The sequence below is a fragment of the Dipodomys spectabilis genome, unplaced genomic scaffold, assembly GCF_019054845.1.
Source record: "Dipodomys spectabilis isolate Male_0828 unplaced genomic scaffold, ASM1905484v1 ptg000157l, whole genome shotgun sequence".
Lineage (NCBI taxonomy): Eukaryota > Metazoa > Chordata > Mammalia > Rodentia > Heteromyidae > Dipodomys > Dipodomys spectabilis.
The window spans coordinates 21,297,954-21,314,537 of record NW_024870834.1 but is presented as its reverse complement, the minus strand read 5'-3'; the positions used below and the strand labels follow the sequence as shown (position 1 = coordinate 21,314,537).

The following is a 16,584-nucleotide window of genomic DNA, read 5'->3' as shown; positions in this document are numbered from 1 at the left end:
TGTTTCATGGCTATAGGTATAGGGTTTCAGGTGAGGAAGATGAAAAAGTTGTAGCAATGAGCAGGAGGTGATGGTCACATAATTACATAAATTGTACTTTTACCATAGAACAGTATGCATAAAAACAGTTAAAGTGATCAGTTTTAGCTTTCGTATATTTTACTACAATCAAAAGGGGGGTAAATCCTTAACAAGGTACCATACTGGGAACTTCCTTTTACTGCTTGAGAAACTCATCAGTCCATAAGAAAAGTTGTAGATGACCCTCATTCCAAAAGCAGACAGAACCAACTAGCAACAGCATCACATTCCATCTTTACCCAGCCCTGTGGGGCCTGGGAATGCTCAGAGGGCCAGACATGGCCTGCATGATGACCTGTCCTAACTCATCTAGAAAACCCATCAGACAGGAGTATCCAAAAACCACCAGAGGGGCCCAGCTGCCATCTGCACAGGTTGGCAAGCTTACGGCACCTGCCCCAACCACTCCTTTTATACAATAGTGGGAACTTTACTGTCCCATCTTTCTCCAAGCGCATGCTAAATCTCTCATCATCATGCAGACTTCTGCTTCTGGCATAGGGATAAAAGCAATGATGAGCAGGCATGTTAAGTCTAAACATACAATTAGGATTTCAATCCGTTTGGGCCAGGGAGAGGGTGGTGCGGTGATGGCCATGGTTATAGTGATGCAATGATGGTGGTGGTGGTGATAATGGGTGGGTGAATGAGTGACAACCACCCCAGGCTCAGAGCGCCTGTGCTGGCACCAACCCAGGGGCATTATTCATGGCACCAGCTGGCAGCCATGCCAGTGGCAACTGCTGTCCCAGACTGTGCTTCTAAATAAAACAAATCTAGGGCAGGAAAGTGGGCAGACTCCAGGAGTCCTGTCCACCTGCCGGCGTGAAAGGCACCCTTGTAGGATGAGGTTGCTTGGTGAAGCAAACTTTACAGATCCTATAGAACAATTGGAAACAGACTTTTTATTTAACAGAAACTTCATACAGACTTCATACAAACCCTACATGATGCAAAGCATTATCACAATTGGACACACATTGTAACTTGGTGGGAATTGAGTGCAGATTCTTACAGTCAATGAATAGCATTTTGAAAAGGGCCATTTTCTGTGAGAAAAATGTCACAGAAAAGGGACTACAGAATGATACAATACTCTTGGTGATGTCTTCCCTCTCCCCCACTACCCTCCAGGGCCTGACCTGGAATTAGAGACCTGAAATGACGGGCAGGAAGTCTGTGCCCGCCCACACCTTCTGCTTTCAAAGGCAAAAGAGATTCTCAGTAACACTATGACTCGAGGATCTTTGCTGACAAGAATGTCCAGCATTAGATCTAGGAGTATTATAATCTGTGTTATCCATGACTCTGCTTACCAAGGAGTGAAACTCCCAGGGCATTGATGTGTAAAAGACCCAGCCCAGAGGGAAGGCTATGGGTAGAACCTTAGAGACCCAGCTAGCCACCTGACCTCTTTGCCTAGGGCACAGACACAATGCCAAATTCCACTGAATGGGATTTTGGGTTCACTTTCCAGCATGGGCATGAAAAGACATATTGAAATATTTGCCTTCTTCCTCCTGCCCTACAAGCCATTGAACTTGTTTCCATCACTCAGGTCAACTTCCTAGAGCTTTGGGGAAAGCTCTAGTATCTGAAGTTCCCGAAGCCAGCTTAGCAGAAAGTCAACTCCTTTTAGGACAACTCCTGAACTAACTGAACTAATTAAACATCTTTCAGCTTTGCTTCACTTTTGCTGTTGTTTTGCTGCTGTTGTTGTTGCTTCTTAAAATTTTTCTTCATGACATTATTTTAAAGTTGTCTCTGTTCCAACCTGTTGGACTTGCAGCAATATAATCCATCACTAGATGTTAGGAATTCTTTTCCTAGCCAGGCCTCACGAGACATCATGGCCAGGATGCAGGCTGTTGCTTCTCTGTGGTCAGATCAATGGGCTTGCCTGGGGTTCAGGGCACAGGCGGAGTAGGTGTGCAGACAATGCTGATTTGAAGCTAATTTATTTTAGTCAAGTCTTAACACATAATCATTGAACATCACCAACATTTTCAGTAGCCTTAAAAAATAAGGGGAAAAAAACTGATCACTCCTCACTTACCACATCCAACTCGCAGAAATAAAAATATCTAAAGCACATACATGAATGGCTTTTTTTTTCTTTTTCTTTTTTTTTTTTAAAAAAGCCTGAGAGAGCAGAGTTGATCTTTATTTTCTTACTGAAAATGTTGGGGTGGGGGGGTGGGATTTTCCTTAGAGTCCATAGTCAGTCTTTATTTTACAGTAAGTACTCTTTTGATGCCATGTCTTCACAAAATTGCTTTTTAATTTTTGAAGTAGAAGGTACTTAAACAAAAATAGTGTGCAATGTCAGCACTCTTTCTTTTAAATATTGAAATAAATAAAATAGTTAACTCTTTGTTAAAAATTTTTTGTCAGTTTGTTCGTGTTCAGTTATTTCTATTGTAGAGCAAATTCCAGTCTGACCTGGGTGCCTTTCTCACAGACTGTGAAAGGAGATGTAACGAAGAATCTTTAAAAAAAAAAAAGAAGAAGAAGAAGAAAAGAAAAAGAAAGAAAGAAAGAAAACCAAAAATCTTCTTATTGCACAAACTTAGGCCATTCCTGTGACTTCATTGAGCTGAGCAGCGTGGAGCTGGAGGACTTGGCCACAATCCAGGCTCTGGTGTTGGCTGAAACACACTCAAGGAGGGGCCAAGCAAGGGAAGAGGAAGAGGAACAAGAGAAGAAGGAGAAGATGTCGGCTCATTGGGTTCTTTTCGCCGTCTTCGGAAATGGCTTGCTTGAAGGATGCACAGTTCCCAGGTCAGAGAGTTGACTGTAGGGGAAAAGGCAATGAAAGATAAAACAAAAAACAACAGCAGGGAACAGTTACCTAAGAAAGATAGATTACAATTTAAGGGTGGGGTGGGGTGGGGTGGGGTGGTGAATATGACATGAACTGAAAAGAAAGAGAAAGGAAGAAAACCACCAACTAATAACAGAGCAAATGAAGCTACGGCTGTGGGCTGAGAATCAGGCTGGGCACTCTGGGGTCTTGAATGTCAGTAACACAAAATCAGCCAGGAACAGGTCAGGTCAGCTGCTCAGTGGCCCAAGGGACAGAGAACATAGCTGGATTTTCCATCCCTAGGCAGCACTGCAAAGCAAAAAAAACAAAACAAAACAAAAAAATCTTTCTCCTCTCTCACTCTACTTTGGAACCAAATAATCCCAGAAAGGACCATGGTGATGTCATCTGTGTGCACTTCATGCAAGTGGAAATATAGAGTTCTATGCTATAAGACTTATAACCTCAGAAAACTCCACTGCCCTCCTGTGAGGCCTACAGCTAACAGGACTCTGCTTCATATACACCCTCACTTCCAATCCTGTCTCGCAGTGATTCAAAGGGGTCAGAACTGTTTACAGAAAGACTCAATCATGAGGCCCTGGCAAGTCTTTCACTACTAATGACCCAGTCCCCTCAAGGGTCAGCCTCAGAAGCTAGTGGCACTTGAAACTATGTGGACCCTCTTTAGCCTATAGGTACCAACCAGGCATGGATTTTACTTCTAGTCAAAATGGAATCTGCTAAGTGACTTTGGTCTTTGACATGATGTAATTAGTATTTAAAAAAATGGACAATAGGATCAAATGTATCTCCATTTCATCTCAGAAGCAGTTCCAGAGGGCAGACAGACATGCACACACAGATAGTGTCTAAATGAAAAACAATCATGGCACCAGAACATCAAGCTCAAAGCCAAACTTGGGTCTTCCAGGTTGAGACTCTCCTGACTGCCACATCTCTCCTTTTTAGTATCCAAGGCATCCTTCCCTGGTCAGGGGCACAGACATGGAGAAGATGCACTTCAAGGCTGAGACTCTATTCGTCTACGTATGCTTCTTCCCTCTTCTTTCTCCTGCTCCTCTCCCTCCCCTGGATCCATCCCACTGACTCATGTCCCTAACCTGCCAACCTGGTGGCCCTTGTCTATCTCCTTTCTCCTTCTTTCTGCTGATCCTCTCAACCACTGCCATCTGTCTCCAGCCCTTTCACTGGGGGAACAAATCTGCGTGGTTTTCTTATGACTTTCCCTAGAGTACCTGCCAATGGTTCTTTTGTTGGGCCTTAGTCATGATTTCACTCCTCCCCCCCCAACCCCCCCCCCCCCACTGTAGGACACTTCTTGTCCCTCCTCAAACGCTGACACTCTCTAGGGGTCAGTTCACACACACACACACACACACACACACACACACACACACACACACACACACAATTTTACCCCATTGAAGCCATCTAGAAAATAGCTTATACTTTCCAACTTGGCAATCGTTGCATCCATTTTCTCTCATTTCCTCCTGCAAGGCCAACTTCTATACCATGGAAAACGTCCTCCTATGTTCTGTTTCCTGCTTTCAGTCCCTCTAAGAAGGTTTAACTGCTCATCCTTCCACATGCTATCCAATCTCCACCACATCCTTGTCCCCTCCCCTTCTCCCTCACCACTGCTTCACCGCCCCCTCTGACATGAGCAAAGGATGCTGCATCCGCAGATGGCTTCTCCAAGCTTTCCTGTTAATGATATTAATTGTGCATCTACTACAACAGAATGAGATTTAAGACTACTTCCTTGCCAGGCATCAGTGGCTCATGCCTATAATCCTAGTAACTCGGGAGGTTGAAATCTGAGGATCATGGTTCAAAGACGACAACCCAGGCAGGAAAGTCTATGAGACTGCTATCTCCACTAAACTCCTCAGAAAAAGCCAGAAGTGGCACTGTGGCTCAAATGGTAAAGCAGTAGCCTTGAGTACAAAGAGGTTCAGAGACAGCACCCAGGCCTGAGTTCAAGCTCCATGACCAAAAAAAAAAAAAAGGAAGAATTTCTCTATTTTGTTCAGAATGTTGCTCACATCTGATCTTATTTCAACAAATTAATTATAACACAGTGGTATCAGGCACTGCCCGGGGCACAAGTGATGTCACCTTTGTCTTCAAGGAACACACCACTCGCTGGGCAAGAGGGAGAGACTAACCGTAGGAACAAAATGCTACAGAACAATAAGTAAGTGTGTTTTCATAATGTGATTTTGTTTTCTATTTTGCATGAGATTCCAAACTTTGTTTTTTGTTGTTCAGCTCTCACTCTATTCTTTCTAATCACAGGAATTCTTGCCTACAGACTAAATAGCAATAGTCCGTTTAGAGCTCTTTGTTGATCTGAATGGCTCCCTCCAAGAAAATCTCTCTGACTACTGTGAATCACAGCAAAAGACAATCGTATAATACAGAATGACAGCACTTATACATTAATCATTTGTGAATACTTACTCTGCCCAACTAGATCTCAAATAAGTGCACTTACCACTAAATTCATGTTTAATGGCATCCTTCCTTTACAGGGTGGAGCAACCAACTGCGTGTTGCTATTATTCAGTTCCTAGTCATCAAAGGAACAACATATATCTGAATGAAAATACCATCATCCAAAACAAACTAGTCTGAATCTCAGCTGAAAGGCCAAATGTTTTGCTCACCAGTAGTGGGCTAAGGCAGTCATGTACCTCCTGATATTATGCACTGAGAAGGATACAACATCATTTCCAAAATGTACAACCTCTCCATCATTACAAAGCAGCACACCAACCTACAGTGAATGTCTTTCTAGGAAATGATTAGCCAGTATGCTATAAAAGTATCAAGATAATGAAAACCAAGTGCAAACTGTAGATCCAACTAATCCGGGTAAAGGAACTATAGGAGGACATGAAACGAAATGCAATGTGTGATCCTGGATTCGATCGTAGATCAGAAAAAGTCCATTTGTGAGACAATTGTCAGAATTTGAATTAGAGCTGTAGGCTACAGTGTTGTCTCTGTGTTAATTTCCCAATTGTGACCATGTGGTTATTTATAGAATCTGAGTGAAGAATATATGGGACTTCTTGTACTAATATTGTGTTTTTTATAAGTGTGAAATTATTTCAAAATCTAAAATTTTATGTTTTCATCTTCGATACAGAAAGAGAGAGAGAGAGTGAGAGAGAGAGAGAGTCAGCCTGAGAAATGCTGGTTATCTATCAAGATTGGGAAAGAAATGTCCACATATCCTCCTCACAAAACACAAAGAAACTGAGGCAAAGCACCACTGCAACAAAGTCACATGGCTGATCATCAGGTCTGGACCTTGGAACTTTTCATTCCTCCTCTACAATTCTACTCCCCAAACCAAAATTGTCTCACTCAGAAAACCCGCAACATAAGCAACTCCATTTCCAACAGCTAAACCAATCCCCTTTGGGAAAATTCTTAACGCTCAAACTTTAAGTACATGTTCAAGATCATATTCATCAGATGTAACAGGAGGCATATTGAGATAAAATTAATTAATTTTATTCCACTATGAAGTGAGAACCTCCAAACAGCCTTTACTTCTCTCCCCAAGTAATGATCTGAGGTTCCCTCAAGTGCTTTATAAAAGCAATATCACGCTGCAGCCCATTAGGTGCATAGAGAGATGCAAAGCAAGCAGGAAGACTTAAAGGGATAGTATTGATGAGAACATTGTGGGTTTGGGTTTCTTAAAATATATGTATGTATGTATGTATGTATACATATATATAAATTAAATCTGCCCTAAAACACCAGCAACAAATTGGATTTCTGACATCAAACTACCTTTAAAAATTAAATGCACCGGGCGCTGGTGGCTCACGCCTGTAATCCTAGCTACTCAGGAGGCTGAGATCTGAGGATCGCGGTTCAAAGCCAGCCCGGGCAGGAGAGACGGTGAGACTCCTATCTCCAATAAACCACCAGAAAGCCGGAAGTGGCGCTGTAGCTCAAGTGGTAGAGCGCTCGCCTTGAGCTGAAGAGCTGAGGGACAGCGCCCAGGCCCAGAGTTCAAGCCCCACAGCCGACAAAAAAAAAAAAAATTAAATGCATATTTCTCATTCTTAGTGTTATAATGATATGATATCTTATCTCTACATAGTCTCAGTAACAGAAATAAAGATTTTATTACTCAGGGTTGGAAAAGACAGCCATCACCTAACTCAGCAACAGTCACCTTTATATGAACAGTTCTCCCCCAAAGATTTGAATGTTTCAATAAATTTTGGATATCCAGGGCTAGGATTCAGAAGATCAGATGATGTTTCTGAAGCATTCTGGTGAGACAAAGGAAACTGGCCAGATCACTTTTGTCTTGATGATTCTAATTTCCTTATTATTTCAAGTTTTAAGTGGCCCACTTATTTAACAAACACAACAACAAAAAGGAAAGCTGCATCGGTGGCCACATGGATCCTGCAATTCCTCAGGTCACCCCAAAGAGAGTTCTCCTTGGAAAGGAATGTCTAAAACAATGCTTGGAAGGTGATTTATCTAAAAAAATTTCTGCACAGCCCTTCCTAAGAATTCTCTGTGCATGGTGGTTCACACCTGGAATCCCACTTACTCCAGAGACAGAGATCTGGAGGACTATAGTTCAGGCCAACTGAACAAAAAAGTCAGCGAGACCCAATCCAAACCAATAATCAAGGCATGATAGCACACATCTGTCATCCTGGTTACACAGGAGGCATGGGTGGAAGGAATAGCAGTCCAAGGCTGGCCACAGAACTGTGAGACTCTGTGGAGCCTTAGGTACATTTCTTAACCTAATTCTAGGCCTCAGCCTTTTTATGTAAACTGAATGAACTCTTTCAAGGAAGGAAAACACGTCAAATGATATCTAACACACACACACACACACACACACACACACACACACACACACACATGTTGATGGCTGTTCACTAGAGAAAGGGAGAGAATGACATAGCATCAACCAAGGACAGCAGCTTCCTCTTCCTCTACCTCATCATTCAGTGTCCTTCCTTGGTCTTCAGAGGCTTGCCTCTAAAATAATGTCTACTCTGTTCTCTCAATTGTAATTCTCTCCAGGATGACTTCTCACAAGTGAAAAATAAAGGCTTTAAACTTAATCATCTTAAAAGTTTCTTTTCATTCTTATTTTTTGAAGAATGAAAATTCCAATTCTGCTGAGAGATGCTATAAGGAGAGTCAGACAGATGCTCAGATGACACTAAATGACATTGCTATGCGCATATTTATACCATCAGAGAATCGGAACCTCAAGCTAGCTAGTAAAAGTAAACACTGGTGGCTTACACCTGTAATCCTAGCTACTCAAGATGCTGAGTCTAAGGATCACAATTCAAAGCTACCCTGGGCAGAAGAGTCTGTAAGACGGGAGTAGGGTCGGGGGTGGGGGGGGGGAATGGGAAGGGATGGGAAGGGGAAACAAAGGAGGAGGCAACAATGCTTGATAAGAAATGCACTCATTACTTTGCCCATGTAATTGTAACCCCTCTGTAAGGTATTTTCACAATAAAAAAAAAGAGTCTGTGAGACTCATTTCCAATGACCAGCAAAAAGCCAGAAGTGGAAATGTGGCTCAAGTTGTAGAAGGCCAGCCTTGAGCAAAAAAGCCAAACAAGAGAAAAGAAAGGAAGAAAGAAAGAAAGAAAGAAAGAAAGAAAGAAAGAAAGAAAGAAAGAAAGAAAGGAAGGAAGGAAGGAAGGAAGGAAGGAAGGAAGGAAGGAAGGAAGGAAGGAAGGAAGGAAGGAAGGAAGAAAGAAAGAAAGAAAGAAAGAAAGAAAGAAAGAAAGAAAGAAAGAAAAAGAAAGAAAGAAAGGAAGGAAGGAAGGAAGGAAAGAAAGAGAGAGAGAGGAAGGAAGGAAGGAAGAAAGGAAGGAAGGAGAAAAGAAAGAGGAAGGAATGAAGGAGAAAAGGAAGAAAAGGGAGAAAAGAAAAGAAAGGGAAAGGAAGGAAGGAACAAAGGAAAGAAGTAAATTAGATAAGCAATATTTATCCTCAGAGGGTTTGCTTTGTTAGACAGTTCTAAACTATTGGCTCACCATTAGAACCATAGCTAGATTCTGAAACTAAGTGACTTTTTTTTATCATTTATTTAATTATGTAGATTAGAAAAATATCCCAAGTACAAAGCCAGGTCACCAATGATAATTCCAATACCATGAACCATGAAACAACTAGACAGATTTCAAATGGTTATGTGGATTGAGCATACTCTCATTAACATGGAAGCTCAGATTTCATAAATGAAATGTGAATCAAAGGAACAAAATACAGAGGTGGAAAGTACAGGAGCAGGCTTTATCCCCTAAGCAGAAACCTACTAGAACCAACTACGTTGCCTTCATTACACATGAGAGCATGCAGGGTGGTCCCACATTGGAGGCTCATGCTGTATTCCCTAGCAACACAGCCACACCTAGACTAGGCAGAACATCCCTAAGTGGGGGTAAGCAGCTGTTACTCACTTTCTCAAAACTGAGAACCATGCTCAGGAAAGCTTACATGCACCTGAAACAGGAGAAAACAGGGAGCCCTTTTCTGTCTCAGAAGAACAGAGAAGCACTAACTAAGGTCCTCTGGGGCTTCGTCTGATCATCCTTACTTTTGTTGGGTTGGTTTTTCCTGTTAGTGAGTACTCTAATTCAAAGGATCCTATAAGGCTAGATTGCCAAAGCAGATCTTCTCAAACACTTACACTCTACTGACACTTACTTGGACCTCTCACCGAGGGCCTCAAAGTGAGCCTGTGTTCTCATGGAGGACAGAGACCCTGGCCACATTTCATAGGAGCTCAGATTCTTCCAAACATCCCACTGGAGTATTTCTGATCAGGAATCTTCTTGCATTTGGACTCATCCATTTAGCAGGGAAACTAGTACCCAGAGCATGGACATGCACTGCCCCATGGCTGCATCTCCTTATCCCTACCCAAGGCCAACAGCCAATTCCAGCCTACATTCTCTGGGCTCAACTTTCATGTCTAGCCAAAGGACACAGAGTCAGCCAAGCATTTCCCAAGCCACTTTCTCTTGCAGTTGAAGCCCAAAGCCAGAAGCTTTTCATTCTCTGCACAGAGCCCCTCTTGTAGCCCAAGCAAGCCTCAGCTCCATACCCAGGCCTAGGCCCACGTGGGTACACATGCACACAGGTCACTGTGGGCCAGGGAGAAGACACACCCATAGCCACCTCCCACACTAAGAAGGAACCCAACACAACAAAAGAGCAAGCTGTGGGGAACCAAAGGAAAAAGATAGACAAAGAAAATTGGAAAAACAAACCAAAACTATGATGGTTTTACCCTAGTTACAAGACAGGCCAGCCAGGACATACCTGTTGAGCAGGGCCCCACAGCTGTTCACAGGGATGGCCAACAAGGTCTTCCATATCCTCAGGGCCTTGAGCAAGTGTCACTTTGGTTTATTCCAGCAGGTGCTATTGGAGACATAAAACAAAGTGCCTGGCAGGCACTAATATATATACATATATATATATACATATATATATATATGTATATATATATATAGGTATATATATATATATATATATGTATTTTTTTAGGTAGAAGCAGAAACACAGGAGGCTTGATCATCCAACAGGCAGTTAGGTGGTTTTGTGGGGTTTTTGTAACCAGGGGTGAGGGGAGTATGATGAAGTATCACCCTTCCTTGATTCCATGAGTGCAGCCTTGGCTTGCTCTGTCTTTGCTGAGCCATGACTGTGGCTTATATTCTATTCCTGTGTTTAGACATTGCTCTTCGCCGGTTGCAAAGTGTGGATGACCACGGCAACAATGGAACAGCAGCTCTGCAGAATGGAGGAGGCGGCTGCTGGTCAGGCCAGCACTGGAAGGAGGCCAGACACAGAAGGGCCAAGCTTCTCTGGGACTGCTGCCATTTTTCTTACAAGCAGAGAGGAAGATGGAGGGGTCAGGGAGGACACAGGGGGAGGGGTCCAACTCCATAGGCATCACCTTCCCATTGAGGAAATTCTCCCCCCAGTGGCTTGCTTCTAAACAGGATATTACTTTGATTTCGTTTATTTCCCTTCTCTTTCTCTCTCTCTCTCTTTCTCTCTCCCTCAGAAAAGTCTGACTCTAATAATAGCTAGCATATATAAATAATAATTTTAATATTATTGGTTCTTTGCTTCCAAACCCAGCATTCCTCTCCTCTTCGTTTTGCCAATAAATACCAAAAAAAAAAAAAGAAGACGGAGGAAATCAACTCTGCTCATGTCAAAAAGTTCCCTTCTCCCCCCAACAAAGAAAAAAAAAATCCATCTAACTTCCTAATTTCTAGGGAAAAGAAACAGCACATCTTCATCTTTTGTAGTTTTGCTTTGTTTCAGTAGTTTGTGCTTCTGTTGTACATACCCAAAATAGAGGGATGGCAAGGGGAGGAGGGGACACGTGGACCATGGGAGAAAAGAGCAAGGAGAAAGGGGGAACCCTAAGTTGTCTTTCATTTAAAAATATATATTAGAACCAGAACAATGACCAGAGTCAGAAGGGGGGGTGGCTAAATGGCCAGACAGTCTGTCCCAGGGGCTTAGCAGCTGCCCTTTTTATTTGCTGTGGGTGAGCCCCGGCCACTGCGGCGTCCCCGGCAGGAGCGAGGCTCTTCCAACTCTTCCTCATCAAAGCCGTGGAAAGTTGAGGTGTCACTTTCAGACGTGGAACCGAATAAGTCCTCCGTGGTGTGTGCTGCAGCCGCTGCCTCCTTCTCCTTCCTGCCTTCTCCTCCCAAATGAGCTGACATGTATGATGAATATATCAGCACATGGGTTAAGCAACACACAGCATCATTAATATTCTCATTACGTCATGACAGTGTCATTTCTAATAGCAAGGTAATAGACCATTGAGGGTCACCAAGAGGGACTAAGCAGGTTCATCACCCAGGGTTCTGGATTTGGGACCCAGCACACATTTCCAGGGAAGAGAACCCCACCCCCACTCCCCATCGCTTCTCTGTAAAGGCCTTCCAACAGCAAGAGAGGAAATATGGTCTCGCTCCTCTTCTGCATGCACACTCACTCAATCCTGCCTCCCAGTGCTTTTCCTTAGTGGGTTTTAAGCCTTGTTGGTATTTCTTTGCTGTTTCCATTGGTGTTTCTTTGAGCACTGTTTGTCTGTCACTTTGACAGTCAGCTTTACAAAGGTATTACTGTCAGAAAACCCATTCAAGGTGGTTAAACCTCCATCCATTTTATTTTTATTGGTACCCACTTTCTAATCCCCTTCTCTCAGAGCCCTTTCATTCTACCCTTACACCATGTCACTCATTTACACTGAAAGCAAAAAAGAAGTTGGAAAGTCTGATAAATGGTCGATAACATTTTCTTGAACCACTGGAGGAAAGGTCTGTGATCTGTATTCACACACAAATGCAGCCATGCATGTACACACACACACACACACACACACACACAGCTATTAAACATCCCCAGATCTCCGTTATTCCAGAAAGTTTAAATTGGTAAATTTAACTCTGAACATCAAGAAGGTGAGAAATTGGGATTTTTAAACCCCTAATAAAATACACAATGCTGAAAGCTGTAAAGCTCGGGTTTTGACTTTCTCACATTCTTTGGGCTCCACCTAAGGCAGGGATGTACCTGTTAAAGTGTCAGATTGGACATTCTACCTTCCTCCAGGGAACACAGGCAGCAGCGCAGACAGGCAGGGAAAGAAACACAGCTCAACCAAACTCACACTACTCTCTGGAAAAACCCCAGAGAGGCCTCAGAGAACTATCCACCCACCTGCCTGAACAGTTACACCCACAGACTCACACCGCCTGCATATTCCCAAGGTATCAAACTATTTCAGGAACCTCCAAGTCAGATCTTAAGTGATCCACCAAAATTAACCCCTGGTAATGACACTGAAAATATCTACGCTGGTATAAAATGACCCCTGAAGCAGTCAGAAAGAACGTGAGAAAGAGTAGCTGAATGAGATTATGGAGAGGCTTGGTATAGAAAAATGAATAAATAACACCTTCCCACTTCAGCTGCCCATAGATTCTAGTGCCACCATCTCTTGTAGAAAAGGGGGAAATTATGGAAGTTTGTAATGAGGTTCCTTAAGATGCTCTCGAACCAGAAAACAGGTCTCTAGCCTGCCCAAACCTGTAGCAGTCCATAATATCCTGCTTAGAGCATCTCCCCATCATGTGACCTTGCTTTTAACAGTAGAGATTTTGTCGGACTGCTGCTCTTACTAAGCACTGAATTGTTTTAGTTTTTCTTCAAGTGTCTAAAAACCAAAGCCCACTACTATCACAGGGGCCATCTTCCAGGTAGCACTGATAGAATAAAAAGTTCAACATCAAGTATCACGTTTGGACCATAAGCAACAGAATGGCACAAAAGAGCCACTCTAGTAGGGTCTTTGAGAATTAAGTGCCAAGAGTTGTATACAATGGAAACCAAGTCCTTTTCCAATTAGCAGTTTGCCATTCAAGGCAATCTCAAATCCTAAACATCCCTAGCATCATAAATCATAAAAGAGCTGAAGGTAAGACTGGCAGACATGGCAAGGAAGAACTGAATCACTGTGACAAGCCAACATGTAATAATCTCCATCTTCTCTTGGGATGAATGGAAATGGTAAGTCTAGATACTGTTATCACAAGAAGTAGGAGAAATGGCTCCACCTAGAACCATCCACCCAACCAACTTATTTCCCCTACTGGTCAGCAGCTGGTGAGCCCAAAGAAAGACAAGACCATCTGAAATCCTCCCTGCCTTCTGTTTTGCTCCAGTAATGACACAGAACAATAGGAAATACAGGCAGTACCAACCAACCATGCGCAGGCAAAAATCATGGTATAACCAAAACCACAGCGAAGACCTAAGTTCATTTTCAGAAGGACGGAAAAAGAGCAAAATTTTTTTTTTGGTGTTTCAGTCTTTGAATGGTTTAGAGATGAAAACTGTAGGCCAAGTCAACTCCAGATTAGCCCCCACGAATGTCTGCCTTGTGTCTCCCATATTTATTTGTCTTTTTGTTTTACTGGCCCAGATGACAAAATGGGATGCATAGCCATTGGAGGAGGGAGTGTTGATGTCACTACCCAGAAACCCAGCAACCTCTGGCTCCCACAATTCCAAGGTGTGGCTACCTTCCCAATACTCACAGAGAAAAAAAAAAAAAAAAAAAAACCTTTCATTGCATGTGCATCATCCAATTCAAGGAAGCATTTTCCTGTATTTCCAGGTATTTCCCACTCTTACCTAACTATGGGCTATAGCAAAACACAAAGGAGAGTTTTCCTCATGGAAAGCCCCACCCACCCAAGTCAAAACGTTCTCTGCTTGAAGTCATTGCCACTGTACTGTCCCACACCTCCCCAACCACGAGATGGTAAAGGAATGCAAATGGAAGACTTCTCTGGACTACGGGCACACAAGGCAGGAAGGGGCCACACTCACCAGAACGTCCACAGTCAGCACATGACACCAGCTCCTCGGGCCGCCCGCTCTTCTTGTTCATGCTAGAACCCCCCAAGCAGAAGTCACAGTAGTTATTGGGAATGACCGTCCCATCTGGTCCTTTCTGGGCTGTGGAAACATTTAAAAAAAAAAAAAAAGGAAAGAGAAAAAGAAAAATTCCAGTTTTAGGCTGAGACGTGTTCCCCCCACTCCCTCTTCTCTTTTTTGTCCTGGTGTGGCAGAATCTACTCCAGCAGGAATAGGAAGTTTAGTATGCAAGGTTTTGTGACAACCAAGATGCGATGGTGGTCTTGTTTTCTTTCTGATCTTTCTTGGTTCCAATACTTTACAAGCCTCGCAGAGTGTAATTGTTACAACTTCCCTCAGCTCTATGTTTTCCCAGAAGCCACCTGGGTCCTATGATTGCATGTCTGGATGAATATCCAGAACCATCCAAAAGAGACTTACTAGTGCAATTGAACTCTGAATCCTACAGAACCAGCCCTCCAAGCCAAAGCCCCACACATCAGATGTGGATTATAAACAGGAGTGAACAGAGAGATCGAGAACAGTCACCATCTAGATCTAGATTTTGAGAAAGATGTTCTTAGTTAGGAGTTCCTCTTCCTGTTTCTAAAAGGAGAATGGAGAAGTCTTAGTATGTGGGCATTTCTAGAATGTACACTGGAGATGCTGTTAAGGATAATGGTGAACACCCTTACAGGAACATAGGTATTTGCTCTCATTCAGACTCATCTCCCTGAAATCCAGACTTGTTGATTATCAGACACTCAGTAATCTTCAGACCCTAGAATCAGATCTGGACACATGCTTACTAAACATTCAGCTCAGCTGCACACCAGAGATGGGTCCAATGAGTTAGTGAGCAAGAGTTTAGGCTTAAGACCCTCACAAGTAACAGAACACACCATGTTACAAGTCCTTAAACAAATGCAAAGAAAAAATGTTGGAACAAAGCCTGAGAAGAATAGCACATGTCTTTGAGTATCAGAATCATTTTGAATTCAAAAAGCCTTGGATGGGTCCTTTGCATGGGAAAACTGCTTCCATTTCCTGTCTCTCTCTCTCCTTGTTACAGGGACTTCTTCGCCACCTTCATACCCTCTGATTGTAACTAAAAAGACAAGTCTCTCTACTTGTGGGATTAGCTTTAACCACCAAGATGTCTTCCTACTCAGCATCCCCAATGTCTGTGGCTATTTTTCATTATTCACTGGCTAACATTAATCAGGGTCCCATAGGGTACAAATCTGTGAAAAGGAAGCAGATATGTGAGCAGAAATCCCCGGCAGACAGTAAGTGATAAACGGATTCACCCACTTTAATATGATTCCCTCTGGCCCTCGCTTCCTCCATGCTTCTGCCTTGCCTCCAGGAATAGAAAACTTACCTGGGGAAGTAGGAAGACAAAAGCTAGCAGAATTATATTACAGAGGACTAACCCATTTATCAGTTGCTGTTTGGATTGCTTAATCAGTTTCTAAGTCATTGATTTCCATCTTTAGGGAAGCAGGCTATGCTCTGCTAGAAAAGTGTTAGCTGTTTGGGGGAGGCAGAGGAGTTGCCCCCCATACACACACACACTTGGTGGTCTGTTGAGTATGGGCTTTCTTTCTCTGGTCATGTGAACACCAAAACATCTGCATGGCACACAAAATGGCTTTCCAAATAATCGCCAAACACCAGTACAGCCAAAAAGAAAGTATTATTCTGCTAATAAATTGTACCTTGCCCAGTGCTCCTTTCTTTCTTTCCCATTCAACTGACATCTCTGCTATTTTTATTTGCTTCCTAAAAAAATATAAGCATGTCTAAGAAGTAAATAAATTCATGGTTTCCTCATTAAGAGACAAATAGAAATCTATCAACTGGTAAATGTAAATTAAAGATGGTGTATATTAAATTTAGAGGCTAGGGGTAAACCAAAGCTAAGTTTCACAATTGATATGAGCTGGGTATAAAATACACAGATGTCAATCACAACTTAGGGAACTCACTACATAAAAGTGATCAATAAATCCCATGTGCCTAATGTTCCTCCCCACCCCACCCCAAAAAAATCTCTCACTCCAGTTTCCTCATCTGTCTCTCTCATACGTTTTTAGGGATTTCCTATAGGCCTAATTTGTTCCCAGTTCACAAAATCTTCAAGCGACCAAATAATATGATGGTCTCCAATAATCCTGTGATTGTAT

The 16,584-nt window shown here is 42.7% G+C and overlaps 1 protein-coding gene across 3 annotated transcripts in view; it reads right to left on the bottom strand.

The window, feature by feature from the left end:
- Positions 1–1,810: 1,810 nt before the first annotated feature.
- Positions 1,811–16,584, bottom strand: part of Dpf3 (double PHD fingers 3) — a 201,632-nt gene continuing 186,858 nt past the window's right edge. For 2 of the 3 annotated variants that reach the window (XM_042692792.1, XM_042692794.1), the window contains 2 exons: positions 14,369–14,497; positions 11,369–11,681 (listed from right to left, as the gene is read on the bottom strand). In XM_042692792.1, coding sequence (XP_042548726.1) covers positions 11,479–11,681; positions 14,369–14,497 — 332 coding nt within the window. In that variant the 3' untranslated portion in view covers positions 11,369–11,478. Of the gene's footprint in view, positions 2,876–11,368; positions 11,682–14,368; positions 14,498–16,584 lie in introns of those variants that run through there. The other variant, XM_042692793.1, reaches the window with a different exon arrangement.